The sequence below is a fragment of the Rhinoderma darwinii genome, chromosome 1, assembly GCF_050947455.1.
Source record: "Rhinoderma darwinii isolate aRhiDar2 chromosome 1, aRhiDar2.hap1, whole genome shotgun sequence".
In the NCBI taxonomy this organism is placed as follows: domain Eukaryota; kingdom Metazoa; phylum Chordata; class Amphibia; order Anura; family Rhinodermatidae; genus Rhinoderma; species Rhinoderma darwinii.
In genome coordinates this window covers 363,454,782-363,471,318 of record NC_134687.1, presented here as the reverse complement: position 1 = coordinate 363,471,318, position 16,537 = coordinate 363,454,782, and the positions used below count along the sequence as shown (strand labels likewise).

General features: G+C 42.2%; 1 protein-coding gene across 1 annotated transcript in view; it reads right to left on the bottom strand.

The window, feature by feature from the left end:
• Nucleotides 1-16,537, bottom strand: part of ERMP1 (endoplasmic reticulum metallopeptidase 1) — a 95,422-nt gene that overhangs the window by 35,825 nt on the left and 43,060 nt on the right. The window contains exons 3-5 of the mRNA XM_075827345.1: nt 15,116-15,243; nt 4,145-4,250; nt 2,165-2,311 (exon numbers count right to left, since the gene is read on the bottom strand). Of these exons, the coding sequence (XP_075683460.1) occupies nt 2,165-2,311; nt 4,145-4,250; nt 15,116-15,243 (381 nt within the window). The remainder of the gene's footprint in view (nt 1-2,164; nt 2,312-4,144; nt 4,251-15,115; nt 15,244-16,537) is intronic.

Below are 16,537 nucleotides of genomic sequence, written 5' to 3'. Positions count from 1 at the left end.
AACTCGGCCGGGTAAGTGGGCCGCATGTAGAAAAAATGGGAAGTTTACGGGCCGCATTACTTTCAAATTTGATACAATACAAAATTATTGTTAATCAATTAGTTATTTGAACTACTATAACACTATATTACTAGAATAATAGCGCTAGGTTTAAAATGTGAGATATTTCTCCACGTGCTTATTTCAACAATCCAGCTTTCCAGTTTAAGTGTCGCTAAATGCAGTCCGGCGGCTCAGTAAGCACACATGTCAAGATTGGGCAGCCCCTTTTTAGATAGTGCTGCAGTGCCCTCTGTGGATGCTGCCGCGGTGCCCTCTGTAGATAAATCAACACACCCCTAGATAATGCCAGTGTCCTCTTCAGATACTGCCACAGTGCCCTCTGTAGAGGCTGCCCCAGTGATGTCAGGGGCTTGCCCAGAGCTGGAGTCCCGGAGCAGAGCCGCTTCTGGCACACTGCCTGGGATTCCAGCTCTGCTCCTGACATCACTGTCCATATATGGACAGAGATGTCAGGGGCAACCCCAGAGCTGGAGTCCCAGGCAGAGCGCTAGTAGGCTCTTCCTGGGACTCCAGCTGTGCTCCTGACATCACTGGGACTCCTGCTCTGGGGAAGCCCCTGACATCATTGTCGATGTATGGACAGCGATGTCAGAGGCTTCCCCAGAGTCCCGGAGCAGAGCCGATAATAGCGCTCTGCCCGGGACTCCGCTCTGGGGAAGACCCTGACACACTGTCCATATATGGGCAGCGATGTCAGGGAATTCCACAGAGTCCCGGAGCAGAGCCGACACCAGCGCTCTGCTCGGGACTCCGGCTCTGGGGAAGCCCCAGACATCGCTGTTCATATGTGGACAGCGATGTCAGGGAATTCCACAGAGTCCAAGGAGCAGAGCCGACACCAGCGCTCTGCTCCGCTCTGGGCAAGACCCTGACACACTGTCCATATATGGGCAGCGATGTCAGGGAATTCCACAGAGTCCCGGAGCAGAGCCGACACCAGCGCTCTGCTCGGGACTCCAGCTCTGGGGAAGCCCCAGACATGGCTGTTCATATGTGGACAGCGATGTCAGGGAATTCCACAGAGTCCCGGAGCAGAGCCGACACCAGCGCTCTGCTCGGGACTCCGGTTCTGGGGAAGCCCCAGACATGGCTGTTCATATGTGGACAGCGATGTCAGGGAATTCCACAGAGTCCCGGAGCAGAGCCGACACCAGCGCTCTGCTCGGGACTCCGGTTCTGGGGAAGCCCCAGACATGGCTGTTCATATGTGGACAGCGATGTCAGGGAATTCCAGACACTAGCGGCTGTGTGTCCCGCGGGCCGCAGATGACAGCCCCAGGGGCCGCATGCGGCCCGCGGGCCGCGTGCTTGAGACCCCTGGTCTAAGATGAGGATATTGACTTGGTCCTTTATTGTACCTCCACTTGTGATATTTCCTCCGACATGACATTGGGCCCGAAGAGACACCTGTGCACGTTGGGAGGTACAACTGCAGTGGCAACTGTACAACACCAGAAGAGTATAATGCACTCGTCCAATTCTAAATCTCTCCATGCCCAATGTCAGGTTGGGTGGGAGATTACAAGTAAAGGTATACTTTAAAAAGGTCAAGGGAATTTTTAGTTCCCTGCGTTCCATCAGCCATAACTTGATTGATTTTTTTGCAAGAAGAGTTGTAGAATTTTTAAACATTTTATTGGGGTACATATAAGTTAATATACAATTTATATGATTTTTTGTATTATGGCAGAATGCATAAAAATTCAATTCTTCATTTTATTTTAATATATTAAATTTTATATAATATATGACATTTTATATAAATTTATTGCATGATTACTACTAGTAAAGGTATACCTAATCTGTAAATTTTTTGCAGTTTAGAAAAAAAAATATTTTTTTTCTCATTTCGTCATTATTGTTTTTTTGCATTTTGAATATTTTTTTGGGTCCCATTAGGGGACTTCTACATTTCATTCATAAATCTTCTAATTGTATATGATCTTAAAATTAATGTCTGTGCATTTAAAATGCACATACATTTTGTTGGCATAAAATCTCCAGCCCTAGCGACCGTGATCCCCAATAGTGTATATTAAAGGAGAGTTTTATTATGAGAAGTCACTAATAAAAAATATTTAAAAAAAACATCAGAACAAACCTGGTATATTGCCAAAATCCCTGTAAATACGGAAATCTGTATCTGAGGGAATAATGCCGCTTTGGAATACTTCTTGCGCCACCACAGATGCAAACGGGTGAACTGCAGCTGCAGAATAGGCTTGTACAAGCCATGGATTTTCAGGACCTGCAACAATAGTGAGAAGCTGAAAACATACATTAGCTTCCTATACAGCATGTCCTGCAGAAGGCCATGGCAAGTATTGCTAGGTAATTTGGAAATGCAGTTTCTCTTTAACCTAAACATTTTTATTTTCTAAAACATCTCAAATGTATGTATAGAAGTGCTAAATAAGTTTCTTTAAATAACCTATGCTGTGGATATGTAGCGGTATGTAACTTAACTGACGTGTGTGTGTGTGTGTGTGTGTGTGTGTGTGTGGGGGGGGGGGGGGGGGGGTGTTATGTACACTTTTGCACTGAAATTTATTTTATTGCTCATTTGCTTTCTAAATGCAAAATTAAGAAACTTTCTAAATATTCTTCATTCAAAACTTTATCCGTTTTGCTGCTGAAGAGTTTATGTAACTACTTCACATAGCTGGTTGTCCTGCAAATTCTCACGTAAAGCCTACAGCACACTGCTTGTTTTGCCGCGCCATAACAGCACCAGGACGACACAGTGTGGCTATGCCGCATCCGGACACTGTACTATTTTTGCAAACCGTGTCCAGTGAGCTGGTGGAAGTAGAGGAACTTGGTGTGACGAGTAAGCTGCTGGGTCCTGGAGTAGATTGCGTGTGATGGGCCGGAGCCTCCCCATATATGTTTGTAGCTGTGGTCGATGGGCAGGAGCCTACGTGAGATGGTAAAGCCAGTTGTGGACTAGTAGGAATGTATTTACCAGACTTTCCCTCCACTCCCTCCACTCTGTCTGATAAAGAAAAAATAAGCCAGCCAGCCATAAACCGCCAACCGAAACCGCACTTGTAAGAGACTGTGCCTCTTAATTGTGAGAAGTGTTATCTTGCCTACTGTGGCCCGTTTTGCCATCAACACCGGTCTAGTAAAAGCTTCTGTTGCCATGAGCTCCAGGTATCTACTCCATCTCTTCCGCAACAAACCTGCAGGGGCCATACACCACCTTTGGGTCCCCACCTTTACACACAGACTCTCTGCAGAGGTAGCAACCACACACTCCTCAGAATCCATCTTTGTCAGCACAAGGGAGAAGAACTCCCTCATAGGCTGTAGAAGGAGAAAGCAGTACAGGAATGAAGCGGTGAAAGTCCAAGAGATCTAGTGAAGGCAACAGCATCCAGGTAACTTTTTTAACGCCAGATAACTACTAACATATGGAAAAATCATTTTTACCAATGTCAAAAGGTATCGATAGCCTTAACAGGTCAATGGAGCTGCCTTCTATAACACTGCTTATAGGACGAGTGCATATACCAATGAGGACCTGCATGAAGAACGCTTGTAAAAAAAACCTCCTATAATCTTCAATGGGAAACCACACTGTTAAACGAAAGTAATGAGTCCACCGCTAAAACAGCATAGGCTAGCCACATGCAGATGATCCCCCATTTAATGGGGCTAATCGCGGCTGGTTTTACTGCAAAACCATGCCAGAAATCCAAGGGTCAGCCTCGGGCAAAATCTGTAGTGTCAACATAACCCAAGATTCAGTTATAGTCCTGTATCCTGAAGCAATAGTATAAAGTGTAGCATAACAGCCATTGCTCCTCAGTATATACCTAGCCCTCTAGAAACTGAACAAGTTAGTTGCATTATTCTAGAAGGTCAAAGTAAGCAGGCAGCCTGGATGAATATTCACATACACTTCTAAATTAACAGACATTAATGAATGCAGAATATCCATATAGTGTTGTTTGGGTTTATGTGTGTAAGAAATATCCATGTCAATACAGCCATGGTACCGGAGATCTCCGCTCAGGGACTGCATTGGGAAATTATGTAACATCACACAAGTCATTTATACGAGTATGTTCCATACCAGTCTGAAATACCAGCTCTTTTCCGCCTACTCCTGCAGCCTCCAGGTTGATGAAAGCACGGACCAGCTTTGCCCATTGATGCTGAGTGATGAATCCATGACTGCCCTGTCCAAAAAGAACCAAATAATTTGTTGCATGTTTTACATGACCTTCGTTCCATGTTTAGTGCCATTCTCTTGTCTAATACAACAAGCCAGTGCCAACAAGAGTTGATATTGTAAATCAACAGTGCTGCCTCTACGGAGACAAGGAAATGTCCTAGGACAGTACATTTTTCCCAAATTCCCTTTATTTAGTGTCTCTATAGCAGGGTCCATAGAAACAAGGCGCTCTCAGCTTATCAAGAAGAGCATACTATTCCTATTTAATGTGTTTTTTTTTATGCCTATGTCCATGGCCTTGTTCAGACGTCACGGCTTCAACTTCTTGTGGCAGCCATATATTTAGCACCTAAATGAGAATCAAGAACAACCTTTCCCAGTTATGTTTTGGAATAGGTTTAACTCATTCCCATGACAGGATCTAATCCCATTTACAGTGCCTTGTAAAAGTATTCACCACCACCCTTTGTAATTTAGTGGTTGTAATGCAACAAAACAGGAAAAACACAATCGATCTTTTGTGGACTTTGTAGCATTTGATTTACCACAACTTGCTTAGCACATTCAAAGTGTAAAATATATTTTCTACTGTGACACAAACAATAATTGAGAAAAAAAAAACAGAACTGTATTGTGCGTAAGTATTCACCCCCTGAAGGTCAATACTTTATGGAGCCACCTTTTGCTGCAATTACATATACAAGTCTCTTGGGGTATTTCTCGATTAGCTCTGCACATCTAGACACTGGGAGTTTTGACCATTGTTCCAGGCAAAACTGCTCCAACTTTTTCAAGTTAGATGGGTTGCCTTGGTGTATAGCAGTCTTTCAAAGGGCATGTAAACCCCCAATATAACTGAGGAGATGGAATGTCAGCTATATAAACAAATGGAGCGGGCTGCACAGGCGGGTACTGTAGTAATAATGGGAGATTTTATTTAGCCAGACATTAATTGGTGTCATGTTTCTGCTTCAACTGCGAAGGGGAGAAATTTCCTCAACCTGTTGCAGGAAAATTTTATGGGCCAGTTTATGGAAGACCCGACTAGAGGTGAAGTTCTGTTGGATCTGGTCATTTCTAATAATGCAGAGCTTGTTGGGAACGTCAATGTTCATGAAAACCTCGGTAACAGTGATCACAATATAGTTATGTTTTACCTATACTGTAAAAAACAAACCAGGCTGGGAGGGCAAAAACACTTAATTCTAAGAAGGCCAATTTCCCCAGGATGAGGGCTGCAATTCAGGATATAGGCGTGGAAGAACTAATGTCAAATAATGGGACAAACTATAAATCCTAAAATACACTTTGTATAATTATAGTGCAAAATGTATTTCTATAAGTATAAACGACTAAAAATTAAACCCCACATGGCTTTCACCTTCTGTAAAAAGGGCAATCTATGACAAAAAAAAGGACATTTGAAAAATACAAATCTGAGAGTACAGCTGTAGCCTTTGAAAATTATAAAGAGCTTAATAAAATCTGCAAAAATACAAAAACGAAAGGCAGGTGGCCAAAGATAGTAAATACAAATCCCAAAAAATTCCTCAAGTATGTAAATGGTAAAAAAGCCAAGGTCTGAACATGTAGGACCCCTAAATAGTGGTAATGGGGAGTTGGTCACAGGGGATCAAGAGAAGGCAGAGTTACTAAATGGGTTCCTTCGCTCTGTATATACACAACAGAAGAAAGAGCAGCGGATGTAGCCGGTGCCAGTGCTGTTAATATATCAGTTGATATACTGAATTGGATGAATGTAAATATGGTCCAAGCGAAGTTAAATAAAATAAATGTGCACAAGGCCCTCGGGAACAGATGGGTTACACCCTAGAGTTCTTAAAGAGCTTAGTTCAGTTATTTCTGTCCCCCTCTTCAAAATATTTAGAGAATCTTTAGTGACTGATGTAGTGCCAAGGGACTGGCGCAGGGCAAATGTGGTGACTATTTTCGAAAAGGGCTCTATATCTTCCCCGGGTAATTATAGACCAGTTTAATATCAATCTTGGGAAAAATGTTTGAGGGGCTATTGAGGGACAATATACAGGATTATGTGACAAAAAATAAAATTATAAGTGACAGCCAGCACGGTTTTACGAAGAACAGAAGTTATGAAACCAACCTGATTTGTTTTTATGAAGAGGTGAGCAGAAGCCTAGACAGAGGGGCCGCTGTGGATATAGTGTTTTTGGACTTTGCAAAGGTATTTGACAGTCCCTCAGACGTCTAATGGGTAAATTAAGGACTATAGGTTTAGAAAGTATAGTTTGTAATTGGATTCAGAATTGTCTCAAGGACCGTATCCAGAGTTGTGGTCAATGATTCCTACTCTGAATGGTCCCCGGTTATAAGTGGGGTACCCCAGGGTTCAGTGCTGGGACCACTATTATTCAACTTATTTATTAATGATATAGAGGATGGGATTAATGGCACGATTTCTATTTTTGCAGATGACACCAAGCTATGTAGTATTGTTCAGTCTATGGAAGATGGAGGGTAAATTGCAAGCGGATTTGGACACACTAAGCGTTTGGGCATCCACTTGGCAAATGAGGTTTAATGTAGATAAATGTAAAGTTATGCACCTGGGTACGAACAACCTGCATGCATCATATCCTGTTCCATGTAAAACCCCTCATAAAACAAGGGGGCACTCCCTCCGTCTGGAGAAAAAAAAAAACGGTTCAAATCGGCAGAGGCGACAACCTTCTTTACTGTGAGAGCGGTGAATTTATGGAATTGGAAATATGGAATTGGAATTTATGGAATACCGCAGGAGCTGGTCACAGCAGGAACAGTAGATGGCTTTAAAAAAGGCTTAGACAATTTCCTAGAACAAAAAAAAATATCAGCTCCTATGTCAACATGTGTTCCCATCCCTCAGTTGAACATTGACATGTGTCTTTTTTCAACCGTACTATGTAACCTTTGAACACTTTTTTTCTGTATGTATTTTGATGTTTAATATAACTTTTGAATTGGTTTTTATAAAAAAAATAAAAATATAATATATTATATCTCTTCTTGAGCTACCGCATCGATGCATCCTGGGAGACATCAGAAGCTCTATCTTGTGCTAAAACCCAAACCCGTCAGGTCAGCCGGACAGACTGCGTCGGTGACAGTGGGTCCTGCGTGTCTCTTGACAGATCCACCTATCGATCACAAGTTATAAACTGAGATGTGATCCAAAACCAGTGGATAAAGTTCAATGTGATCGATAACAGGTGGATCCTGCGTGTCAGAGAAACGCAGGACCTGCTGTCACCGAAGCAGCCGGACACGCTGACCTGACGGGTTTGGGTTTTAGCGCAAGCTTATAGTGGTCCTATGAACAGATACTTCCATCTCTGCTGTGGTTCTTTGAAGCTCCTTCAGTGTTATCATTGGTGTCTTTGTTGAATCGCAGATTTGTCTGATATCTGGAGTTTTGGCAGGCGACCTTGTTTTGTCTAGTTTGTAGTTGTGACATATACTTCCCATTTTGTTAGAACAGATTTAAGGTGCTCCGTGGGATGGATAGATATAGCTCTATCTATCGATCTATATATAAAAGGAATTTCTGTTGTCTGTTGAAAGTTCTTTATGCACTGCCAAGCGACTGGACTAATCTGCACCAAATTTGCCACATAAGTAAATCACGCACTTCCGAAGGTTTTAGACCGGGTTTCAGCTCTCTAGGACCTACCGTTCGACATATTCACAAAAGTCAAATATGACAACTGGCTTCCACATCAAAGACCTTAGCCTCACTCATATACACACAGTTTTAGACCAGGTTTCCATAACAACCAAGCCATTTTTCTTTACTCTATGTGTTACTCGCCGTAAACGAACTGTACCTATGCTGGATTTGAGCACTCATAAATTGAAACCCTGCACTTAGATGAAAGACTCCAGTGGCAAAGGGCATGGCTGATGCCCGAGCTGCTGAAATCTCTCAAAAGAACCATGTCTGTGGATTTCTGTATGCTCATAAATTGAAGCCCTTTCAGACCAGTCATGCCTCCAAAAAGGAACCCTGCGCTTGGAATTTATTGGATATGTTGGCTTCATATCAGAAGGAAATTAAGTTTTTAACCACACACACAAAAACAAACAAATAGGCCAGTGTGAAGCCAGGTAACTGCTATCTATATTATAAAAGTGAATGTGTTTGTCTGTCTTCTATAGACATCCAAACACCGAAACTATTTGACCCCAAATTTGGCAGGTACATACATCGGGTGTTCAGGAAGATTTTCGTAAAGGTCCTGACCTTGCGGTTTTCTCTGATCAGCCATTATCACGATCCAATACTATAAAAGCGAATACAGACATTCACTTTTATAGTAAAGTTGTTTTTATCTGGCAGTAGCAGGTTGTGCACTTTACAAGATAATCCTATATGGGAAGGTACAGGGGAGTGGTTACCCATAGAAACCAGATTACTGATGGCCAGGAGGAAAGCTTCATTACTAGCTGCAGAGACTCCTCTTGCCCAACTGCAAGCTGATCAAATGCGTCATACTGCTGCTGCTCGAGCTGCTGAAACTCCTCAGCAAACTCGGGCTCTCTCAACAACAGATCAGGCAGGTGGCTCTCAGAAGCGCAGAGACTCCTGCCCGAACCCAGGCCAGAAAGCCAGCTGATCGAGCGCATCATGTTCAGCGTGCCAATGAGTCGGTTTTCAAATATGATGCAACCATAATCTATGACCAATTGGTAATAAAACTGCTAATGTTGTTAATCAACAGGCTCTGTCACAGTCTTAGGACTCCATTTCCTACCAGTTTATCTGTTCGGTATTTAGGAAGTTAAAATTGAAATAAACAGTGTGTAACTGCCGTGGTATATAGGGCCACTAGCAATTTCCCCGTAAACCAAGACAATACGAGGGCATGGATTAGCCTCCTGGGCACCCTTGGAACAAATCCAATGAACACACAAAACAGACAGACCGACATGTTAGTTTTTTTCTAATAAAAATGTGAGTGGCGTTATCTACAGAGCGAGCAATAATTGGAGAACACACACACACACACATATATATATATGGGCTATATGAGGGACACTACATACAGGGGTGGGCTATATGTGGGGCTATTGCTAGTATAAAATCGTGGACACAGTGTATGGCGCTAATATAATTAGTGGTGCAGTATATGGCGCTATTATATTTCGTAGCTTAGTGTGTGGCACCATGAGAATTTGATCTTCGTTTATGGGTGCAGAACAGTTTGAAAAGTAAGAAGCTGTAGAAATCTGAGCGGCAAACTGCAGAAATGAACTGTGGTCGGCAGAAGTCATCAAATAGATCTGGACCGGATGGAGAAAAGAGAAAAAGAACTAGAATCTGAGACGTCACCAGTGAGTCACTTAATGTAAATGTTTATTCTGCCTCTAATCAGCACTGTAGTCACTGTATGATCTGCAGCGAGATGACGGGCGGTATGATTTTTTTATTTTTTTGTGAAACAGCAACTCCCAGCATATCCTTACCATTGTTCGGGCCGTGCTGGGAAATCTAGATTTATGCCGTACAAACCTATACAGCAGGGGTTGCACTAAATTTAGCTGTATTTGTGCTGGTGCTGTATAATAGTCCTTTTCAATGAATTCGAATATCAGAAAGCTAAATTAAATTAAAAAAGTCAAAACACTAATTCTATAGATTTCATTACTCAGAGTGATCAATTTCCAGCATTTTTTCTCTTAACATTGATGATTATGGAGACCAGTTAATGAAAACCCAAAATTTAGTGTCTTAGAAAATTAGAATATTATAAACCCAATTTAAAAAACGATTTCTAAATGTAGGCCATCTGAAATGTCCAGTATCTGCCCTCAATACTTGGTGGGGGCTCTGACACTGCATGAATTACTGCATCAATGCTACGTGGCATGGAGGCGATCAGCCTGTGGCACTGCTGAGGTGTTATGGAAGCCCAGGTTGCTTGGATAGCTGCCTTCAGCTCGTCTGCATCGTTGGGTCTGCTGTCTCCTATCTTCGTCTTGACAATACCCCATAGATTCTCTATGGCGTTTAGGTCAGGCGAGTTTGCTGGCCAATCAAGCACAGTGATACGGAGGTTAGTAAACCTGGTATTGGTACTTTTGGCAGTGTGGGCAGGTGCCAAGTCCTGCTGGAAAATGAAATCAGCATCTCCATAAAGCTTGTCAGCAGAGGGAATCATGAAGTGCTCTAAAATTTCCTGGTAGACGGCTGCGTCGACTCTGGCCTTGATATAACAGAGGATCAACACCAGCAGATGACATGGCTCCCCAAACCATAGCTGTCTGTGGAAACTTCACACTGGACCGCAAGCAACTTCGATTGATGCCTCCCCACTCTTCCTCCAGACTCTGGGACCGAGATTTCCCAATGAAATGCGAAATTTACTTTCATCTGAAAACAGGACTTTGGACCACTGAGCAACAGTGTTGGTCCACGGTGTTATTATATAGATTTTGAATTGAATTACTGAAATAAATTAACTTTTTGATGATATTCTAATTAATTGAGAAAGACTAGTATGTACAGAGCTTGGTTCTGGGGCTGTAATTATGTACCGAGTCTTGTTCGGGTGCTGTATGTATGTACTGAGCTTTGTTCTGGTGCTGTATATACGTACTGAGCTTTGTTCTGGTGCCATATATGTCAGAGCTCGGTTCTGAAGCTGTAGTTATGTAGGATATTTTTAGAATAACAAAATTGCAGGGCAGATGGAGTTGTTTTCAGTTCATTGTATATTTAATGGGAACCAGTCAGAGTTTTAACCCCTTGAACCACCACCATGTGGCAATACATCACCCGACGATATTTGCAAACATTCCCCTATATGTTTTTTTCAGATGCAGCAAAATCTATCAAAGCAACATTTAAAACGGCACACACAATAATGCTAATTACGCATTAAAGTGTCATGGGGCAGTGCCGCTATCCTGAAGTCACATAGTCCTGCCTCCAAACCCACCTTTCCATTCGTAATTGACATCCCCCTGGCTGTTATACATCACTACAAGTCTCCTCCAACTTTCTCGCATGCGCCATTGCCTTGTACTACTTGGGCACACACCATGCAGTTAGGTGTACTCGGCCAGGCTGCAAACGTGCATGTCAGGGGAGTACAAGGCAACGGCACATCCAAAAGAGTTGGAGGTGGCTGATAGTGATGTAGAACAGCCAGAGGTATGTCAATCAAAATCTGTGGGGCGACATGTAAATTTTCACCTCAGGCAGCAAAAAAAAGCTATAATCGGCCTGGTGTTTTGTAGTGCGCCCGCCAGGTTCTGTCTTCAGTGTCGGACGTCATTAGTGCAGCGCTGGTCGCATCACATCATGCTTACCGCTCGCACGCTTGTCAGGACTCAGGAGCGGGGCAATCGCTGTATTACACAGCCACAGCCCCGCTCTAACTACATTCATGTGTTACTATACTTAGCTGTGCGGCCGCAGAGCTTAGTATCGAAATACATGAATTAACGGTATTGAACCGTTTGAGGGTGCACGGTATCTAAACCGTATTGAAATTTCAATGCATCGTGCAACCCTATATTATATATAGATGTAGCCATCCTTATCTCGACTCTGATAACTTATTGCAGCGTGATATCACAAGAAACGCCACTAATAAAAAGTCAGGTTAAAGTTGGACACTGTATTTAATGCATTAAAAGTCAAGATAAAGATGGCTAAATCATCTATATATATTATATTTTTTTTATTTAAACCCAATCCTGGTCTATTCTTCTCTAAATCTTTGCCTCTGACCTATTTGGAGAACTCCTTGGTCTTCATGTTTTGCTCAGTGGTGTTACAGACTTGGGGGCCTTTCAGACCGGGTATATTTATACTGACATGTGACACTTTGCACGCCGAGGACTTTATTAAACAAATTATGTGACTTCTGGGGTTAATTGGTTGGACCAGACCTTATTCAGTGGTTTCTTAGAAAAGAGGGTGAATACATATGTACTCAACTTTTTTTTAAACCAGGTATTTTTTTTTCCATTCCACTGTAACAATTTGAACTATTTTGTTAGGTGCATTACATAAAATGAAACTAAAAATACATTTTAAATTCTTGGTTGTAATACAAGAAAAAAAACGGGAAAACAGGGGGTAAATACTTTCGCAAGGCACTGTATATCAAACTCCTACATGGATCTGTAATATGCCTATACGAACAAGGTCTAAGGCCCTGTTCACATCACGTTTGCAATGTACTTTTAGCGTGTACACCATGAAAGCTCCCAGCAGAACATATCCATAGAGCTACATTAGCCGGACGGAGGCCAACATTTTGTCCTTTTAGTCTGCATCAGGGTGGAATACGTTGGTATACTGTTAAAAATAAAGTATGGTATAGCTTAGTAGACTACACTATTCCATGCAATGGAACCCTGTAAAAAAATAATTTTACGTATGGAATCCATCATAGGCCTTTTTAACGTATACGTCAGGAGCTTTCCCGACAGTGTGAGTGGTATGCAGAGAACGGTGGAAGTCTCAGGAATGGGTGGCCTTTCGGTCATCTTTTCCTTAGATTTGCTCCCATTATCCCCCCACTCTGGGCTTCATCCTTCACAACCACCCTACATAAGATCTCACACACAAAAAGAGAAGTCTCAACAACAAGCTGCTGGGCCAATGGCAGGAAGAAGACTCGGAAAAGGGGCTAAGCAAATGGCAAGGAGATGAAGAGAAAAGCAGTAAAAAGCTAGATTAGCCTGGCTCAGAGGAAAGGCTACTCGGATGGTGTGTGGGGGGGGTCACGGTGTGTACACAGAGCCAGATATGGATTTGACATTTCAAGACCATCTTCAATTATCCAAGCCAGCCCAGCATCACCATCCACGTCACGTCACGTCACGTCACATCACACACACTTGCAGCAGGGTAGAGATGATGAAGAATGGATGATGATGATGATGATGATGAATGATGAGAATATCGGGCGTCCTAATCCTCTGGACTCCTTAGGGTTTCTCCTCTTCTCTGGAGTTTACGCCTATGTTCAGCCCCCCCTTCCCATCATTCAGTGTGCTGCAGAGTGAACCAGGATTTGGAGGTTCCCCTTCTTGGTCATAACCCTCTGCCTCCTGACCCTAACTGGGCTCCTCTGCGCCCTCTTCCTTCTGCACTTTCTACTTAGCGCCCAACCACGGAGAAGGCTTGCACCCGGGAATTCAGACATGGAGGACTGAGGGCCACTGAGGACTTTCGGATTGTAAAATTAACTCCTTAACGCCGAAGGACGGATATATCCGTCCTCAGCAGCTGCTAGTTCGCGCAGGACGACGGATATATCCGTCCTGTGATGGCGCGGGTACTGAGACTGTACCCACGCGATCAGCGGCAGGAGCACGGCTGTTATACTCAGCCTGGCTCCTGCCGGAATCGAAGCGCGCGCCGATTCCGGCAGTTTAACCCATTAAATGCCGCTGTCAATAGTGACAGCGGCATTTAAGGTGTTTGACAGAGGGGGGAGCTCCCTCTGTCACCCGATCGGCGCCCCCGCAAACAAATCGCGGGTCGCCGTCGGGTTTCCATGACAGCCGGGGGTCTAACAAAGACCCCCAGGTCTGCCTTCAGCATCTGCCTGTTAGGCAATGCCGGAGGCATGACCTAACAGGTTGCCTGTCAGTTTTACACTGACAGGCAATAATGCTTTGGTATACGAAGTATACCAAAGCATTATATATGCGATCGGCACATCGCATAGTGAAGTCCCCTGGTGGGACTAAAAAAAAATAAATGTAAAACAGTTAAATAAAGTTTGTGAAAAAAATAAATAAATAATTACAGTCAAAGTCAAATAAAACTACTTTTTTGGCCCAAAAAGTGGTTTTATTTAGTAAAACGGTCAAAACAAATCACACATACACATATATGGTATCCCCGCGTTCGTAACAACTTGACCAATAAAATGAACATATTAATTAAACCGCCGGATGAACGGCGTCCAAAGAAAACTCAAAAAACCACGTCAAAATTCTCTCTTTTCTCCCATTCCCCCCATAAAAAATAAAATAAAAGTTAATCTATAAGTCCTATGTACCCCAATATAGTACTAATAAAAACTACACATTGTCCCGCAAAAATCAAGCCCACGTACGGCCACATCGACGGAAAAATAAAAACGTTACGCCTCTTGGAACGCGGCGATGCAAAAACAAGTAATTTTTTTCTAAAAGGCTTTTTATTGTGCAAACGTAGAAAAAACATATAAAACCTTTACATATTTGGTATCCCTGTAATCGTGCCGACCCATAGAATAAAGGTAACATGTTATTTACGCTGCATAGTAAACGGCGTAAATTTATAACGTGAAAATTAATGATGGAATAGCTGCTTATTTTCAATTCTCTCCTAAAATAAATTTAATAAAAGTTAATCAATATGTTATAAGCATCTAAAAATGGTGCAATTACAAAATACAACTCGTCCCGCAAAAAACAAGCCCTTATACGGCTATGTCGACGGAATAAAAAAAAAAAAAAAAGAGTTACGACTCTTGGAATGCGACCATGAAAAAACAAAAAATAATCCTTGGTCATTAACGTGCAAAATGGCCCGGTCATTAAGGGGTTTAAAAAAAAAAAAAAGACACCAACCTATAGTTGTAGGATGTATACTTTGGGAGATTTGCATACATCAGACAGAGGCCTTTATCATGATGTGAACAGAGCACAAGTCTGACAACAATAAGTAATGTACAGTAGGTAGCAGTATACAGCATGAATTGAAAGACTCAAATCGGAGTATAATTATAAGTACATATACATTAAGCTGTAAAACGAAATTAGCAAACTAATCCAATACGAAGAAATACTGCAGCAACAATACTTTTAACATGGAGTTTACAAATGGAAGATGGAGGTCACCTGCAAAATATTCTCTTCTGCGCCATTGAAAAGGAATATGATTGCATGTTTCAGAGGAATAGATGCACTTGACAAAGAACTCAGGATTTCAAGCATAACGGCACAGCTTACAGCATCATCACTGGCACCTGCAATAATATTACAACATTTATAATGAGAACAAATCAGTGTCATACAACAAAGGAGCGCGGCTCTGCATAGAATTAAAAGCCTCAAGTACAGTAGGGCATAGTTACAGCAAAGCTTCTGGTGACAAGGGTATCAATGAGGATCTGTAGGTACCACATGTGTTTACAAGTACTGCTTGCATAAGAATCGGACCAAGGCTACGTTTATGCGTTCAGAATTTTATAAAAGGATTAATGCGGATTCTGCATTTAATTTCCCCCCTAATCCCTTGACATTCCACATTCTGTTTTCTGAACCCTAATCAGATGCAGCAAAAAAAAACAAAAAAACAGTGCAGAACAAATGAACGCACTGCAGAATTCAGAATCCGCAGATGTTCACCACTTGTGCGGAATCTGCACATTATTACGATGGGGCGAATCAACAAGTGGATTGCTGGCACGTCCATGGCAGAAATCCGAGTGTCAGTTTTGGATTTATGTTGCAGATTTGAAAATTCCATATTGGATGACAAACCCTAAACATGAACATAGACGGACAGCCTTAACTTCTTCTCCAATAGCTCAGAACAGAACCGCTTCATTGTATACAGTCAAACATTTAATTTACATACAAAGTTTACCATTTGTTTTTTATTCTGTTGTATTGGCAAGTCACATTCGCTGAATGTCAATAAAAGTGACAATTTCCTCACTTCTTACAAATTAATGGCAATTTTTAGATTTCTCATTTGCTATTATATGACCTTATATCCAATGCATTCGGAAAGTCTTCAGACCCTTTCACTTTTTCCACATTTTGTTAGGTTAAGGCCTTGTGCTAAAATACAAAAAAAATAAAGTTTTCCCAATCATTCTGTACTCAATAATGAAGTGAAAACAGAATGTCAGTAACCTTTGCTAATTTATTGAAAAAAGGAAAATCTAAAATATTGCATTGACATAAGTTTTCAGACCCTTTTCTCAGTACTTCGTTGAAGCCTCCAGTCTTCTCGGGTATAATGCCACAAGGTTTGCATACCTGGATTTAGGGATTTTCTGCCATTCTTCTCTACAGATCCTCTTAATCTCTGTCAGGTTGGATGGGGACCGTCGGTGGACAGACATTTTCAGGTCTCTCCAGAGATATTCAATTGGTTTCAAGTCAGGGCTCTGGCTGGGCCACTCAAGAACATTCACAGAGTTGTCCCTAAGCCACTCCTGTGTTGTCTTGGCTGTGTGCTTATAGTCATTGTCTTGTTGGAAGGTCAACCTTCGGCCCAGAGCACTCTGGATCAGGTTTTCATTAAGAATA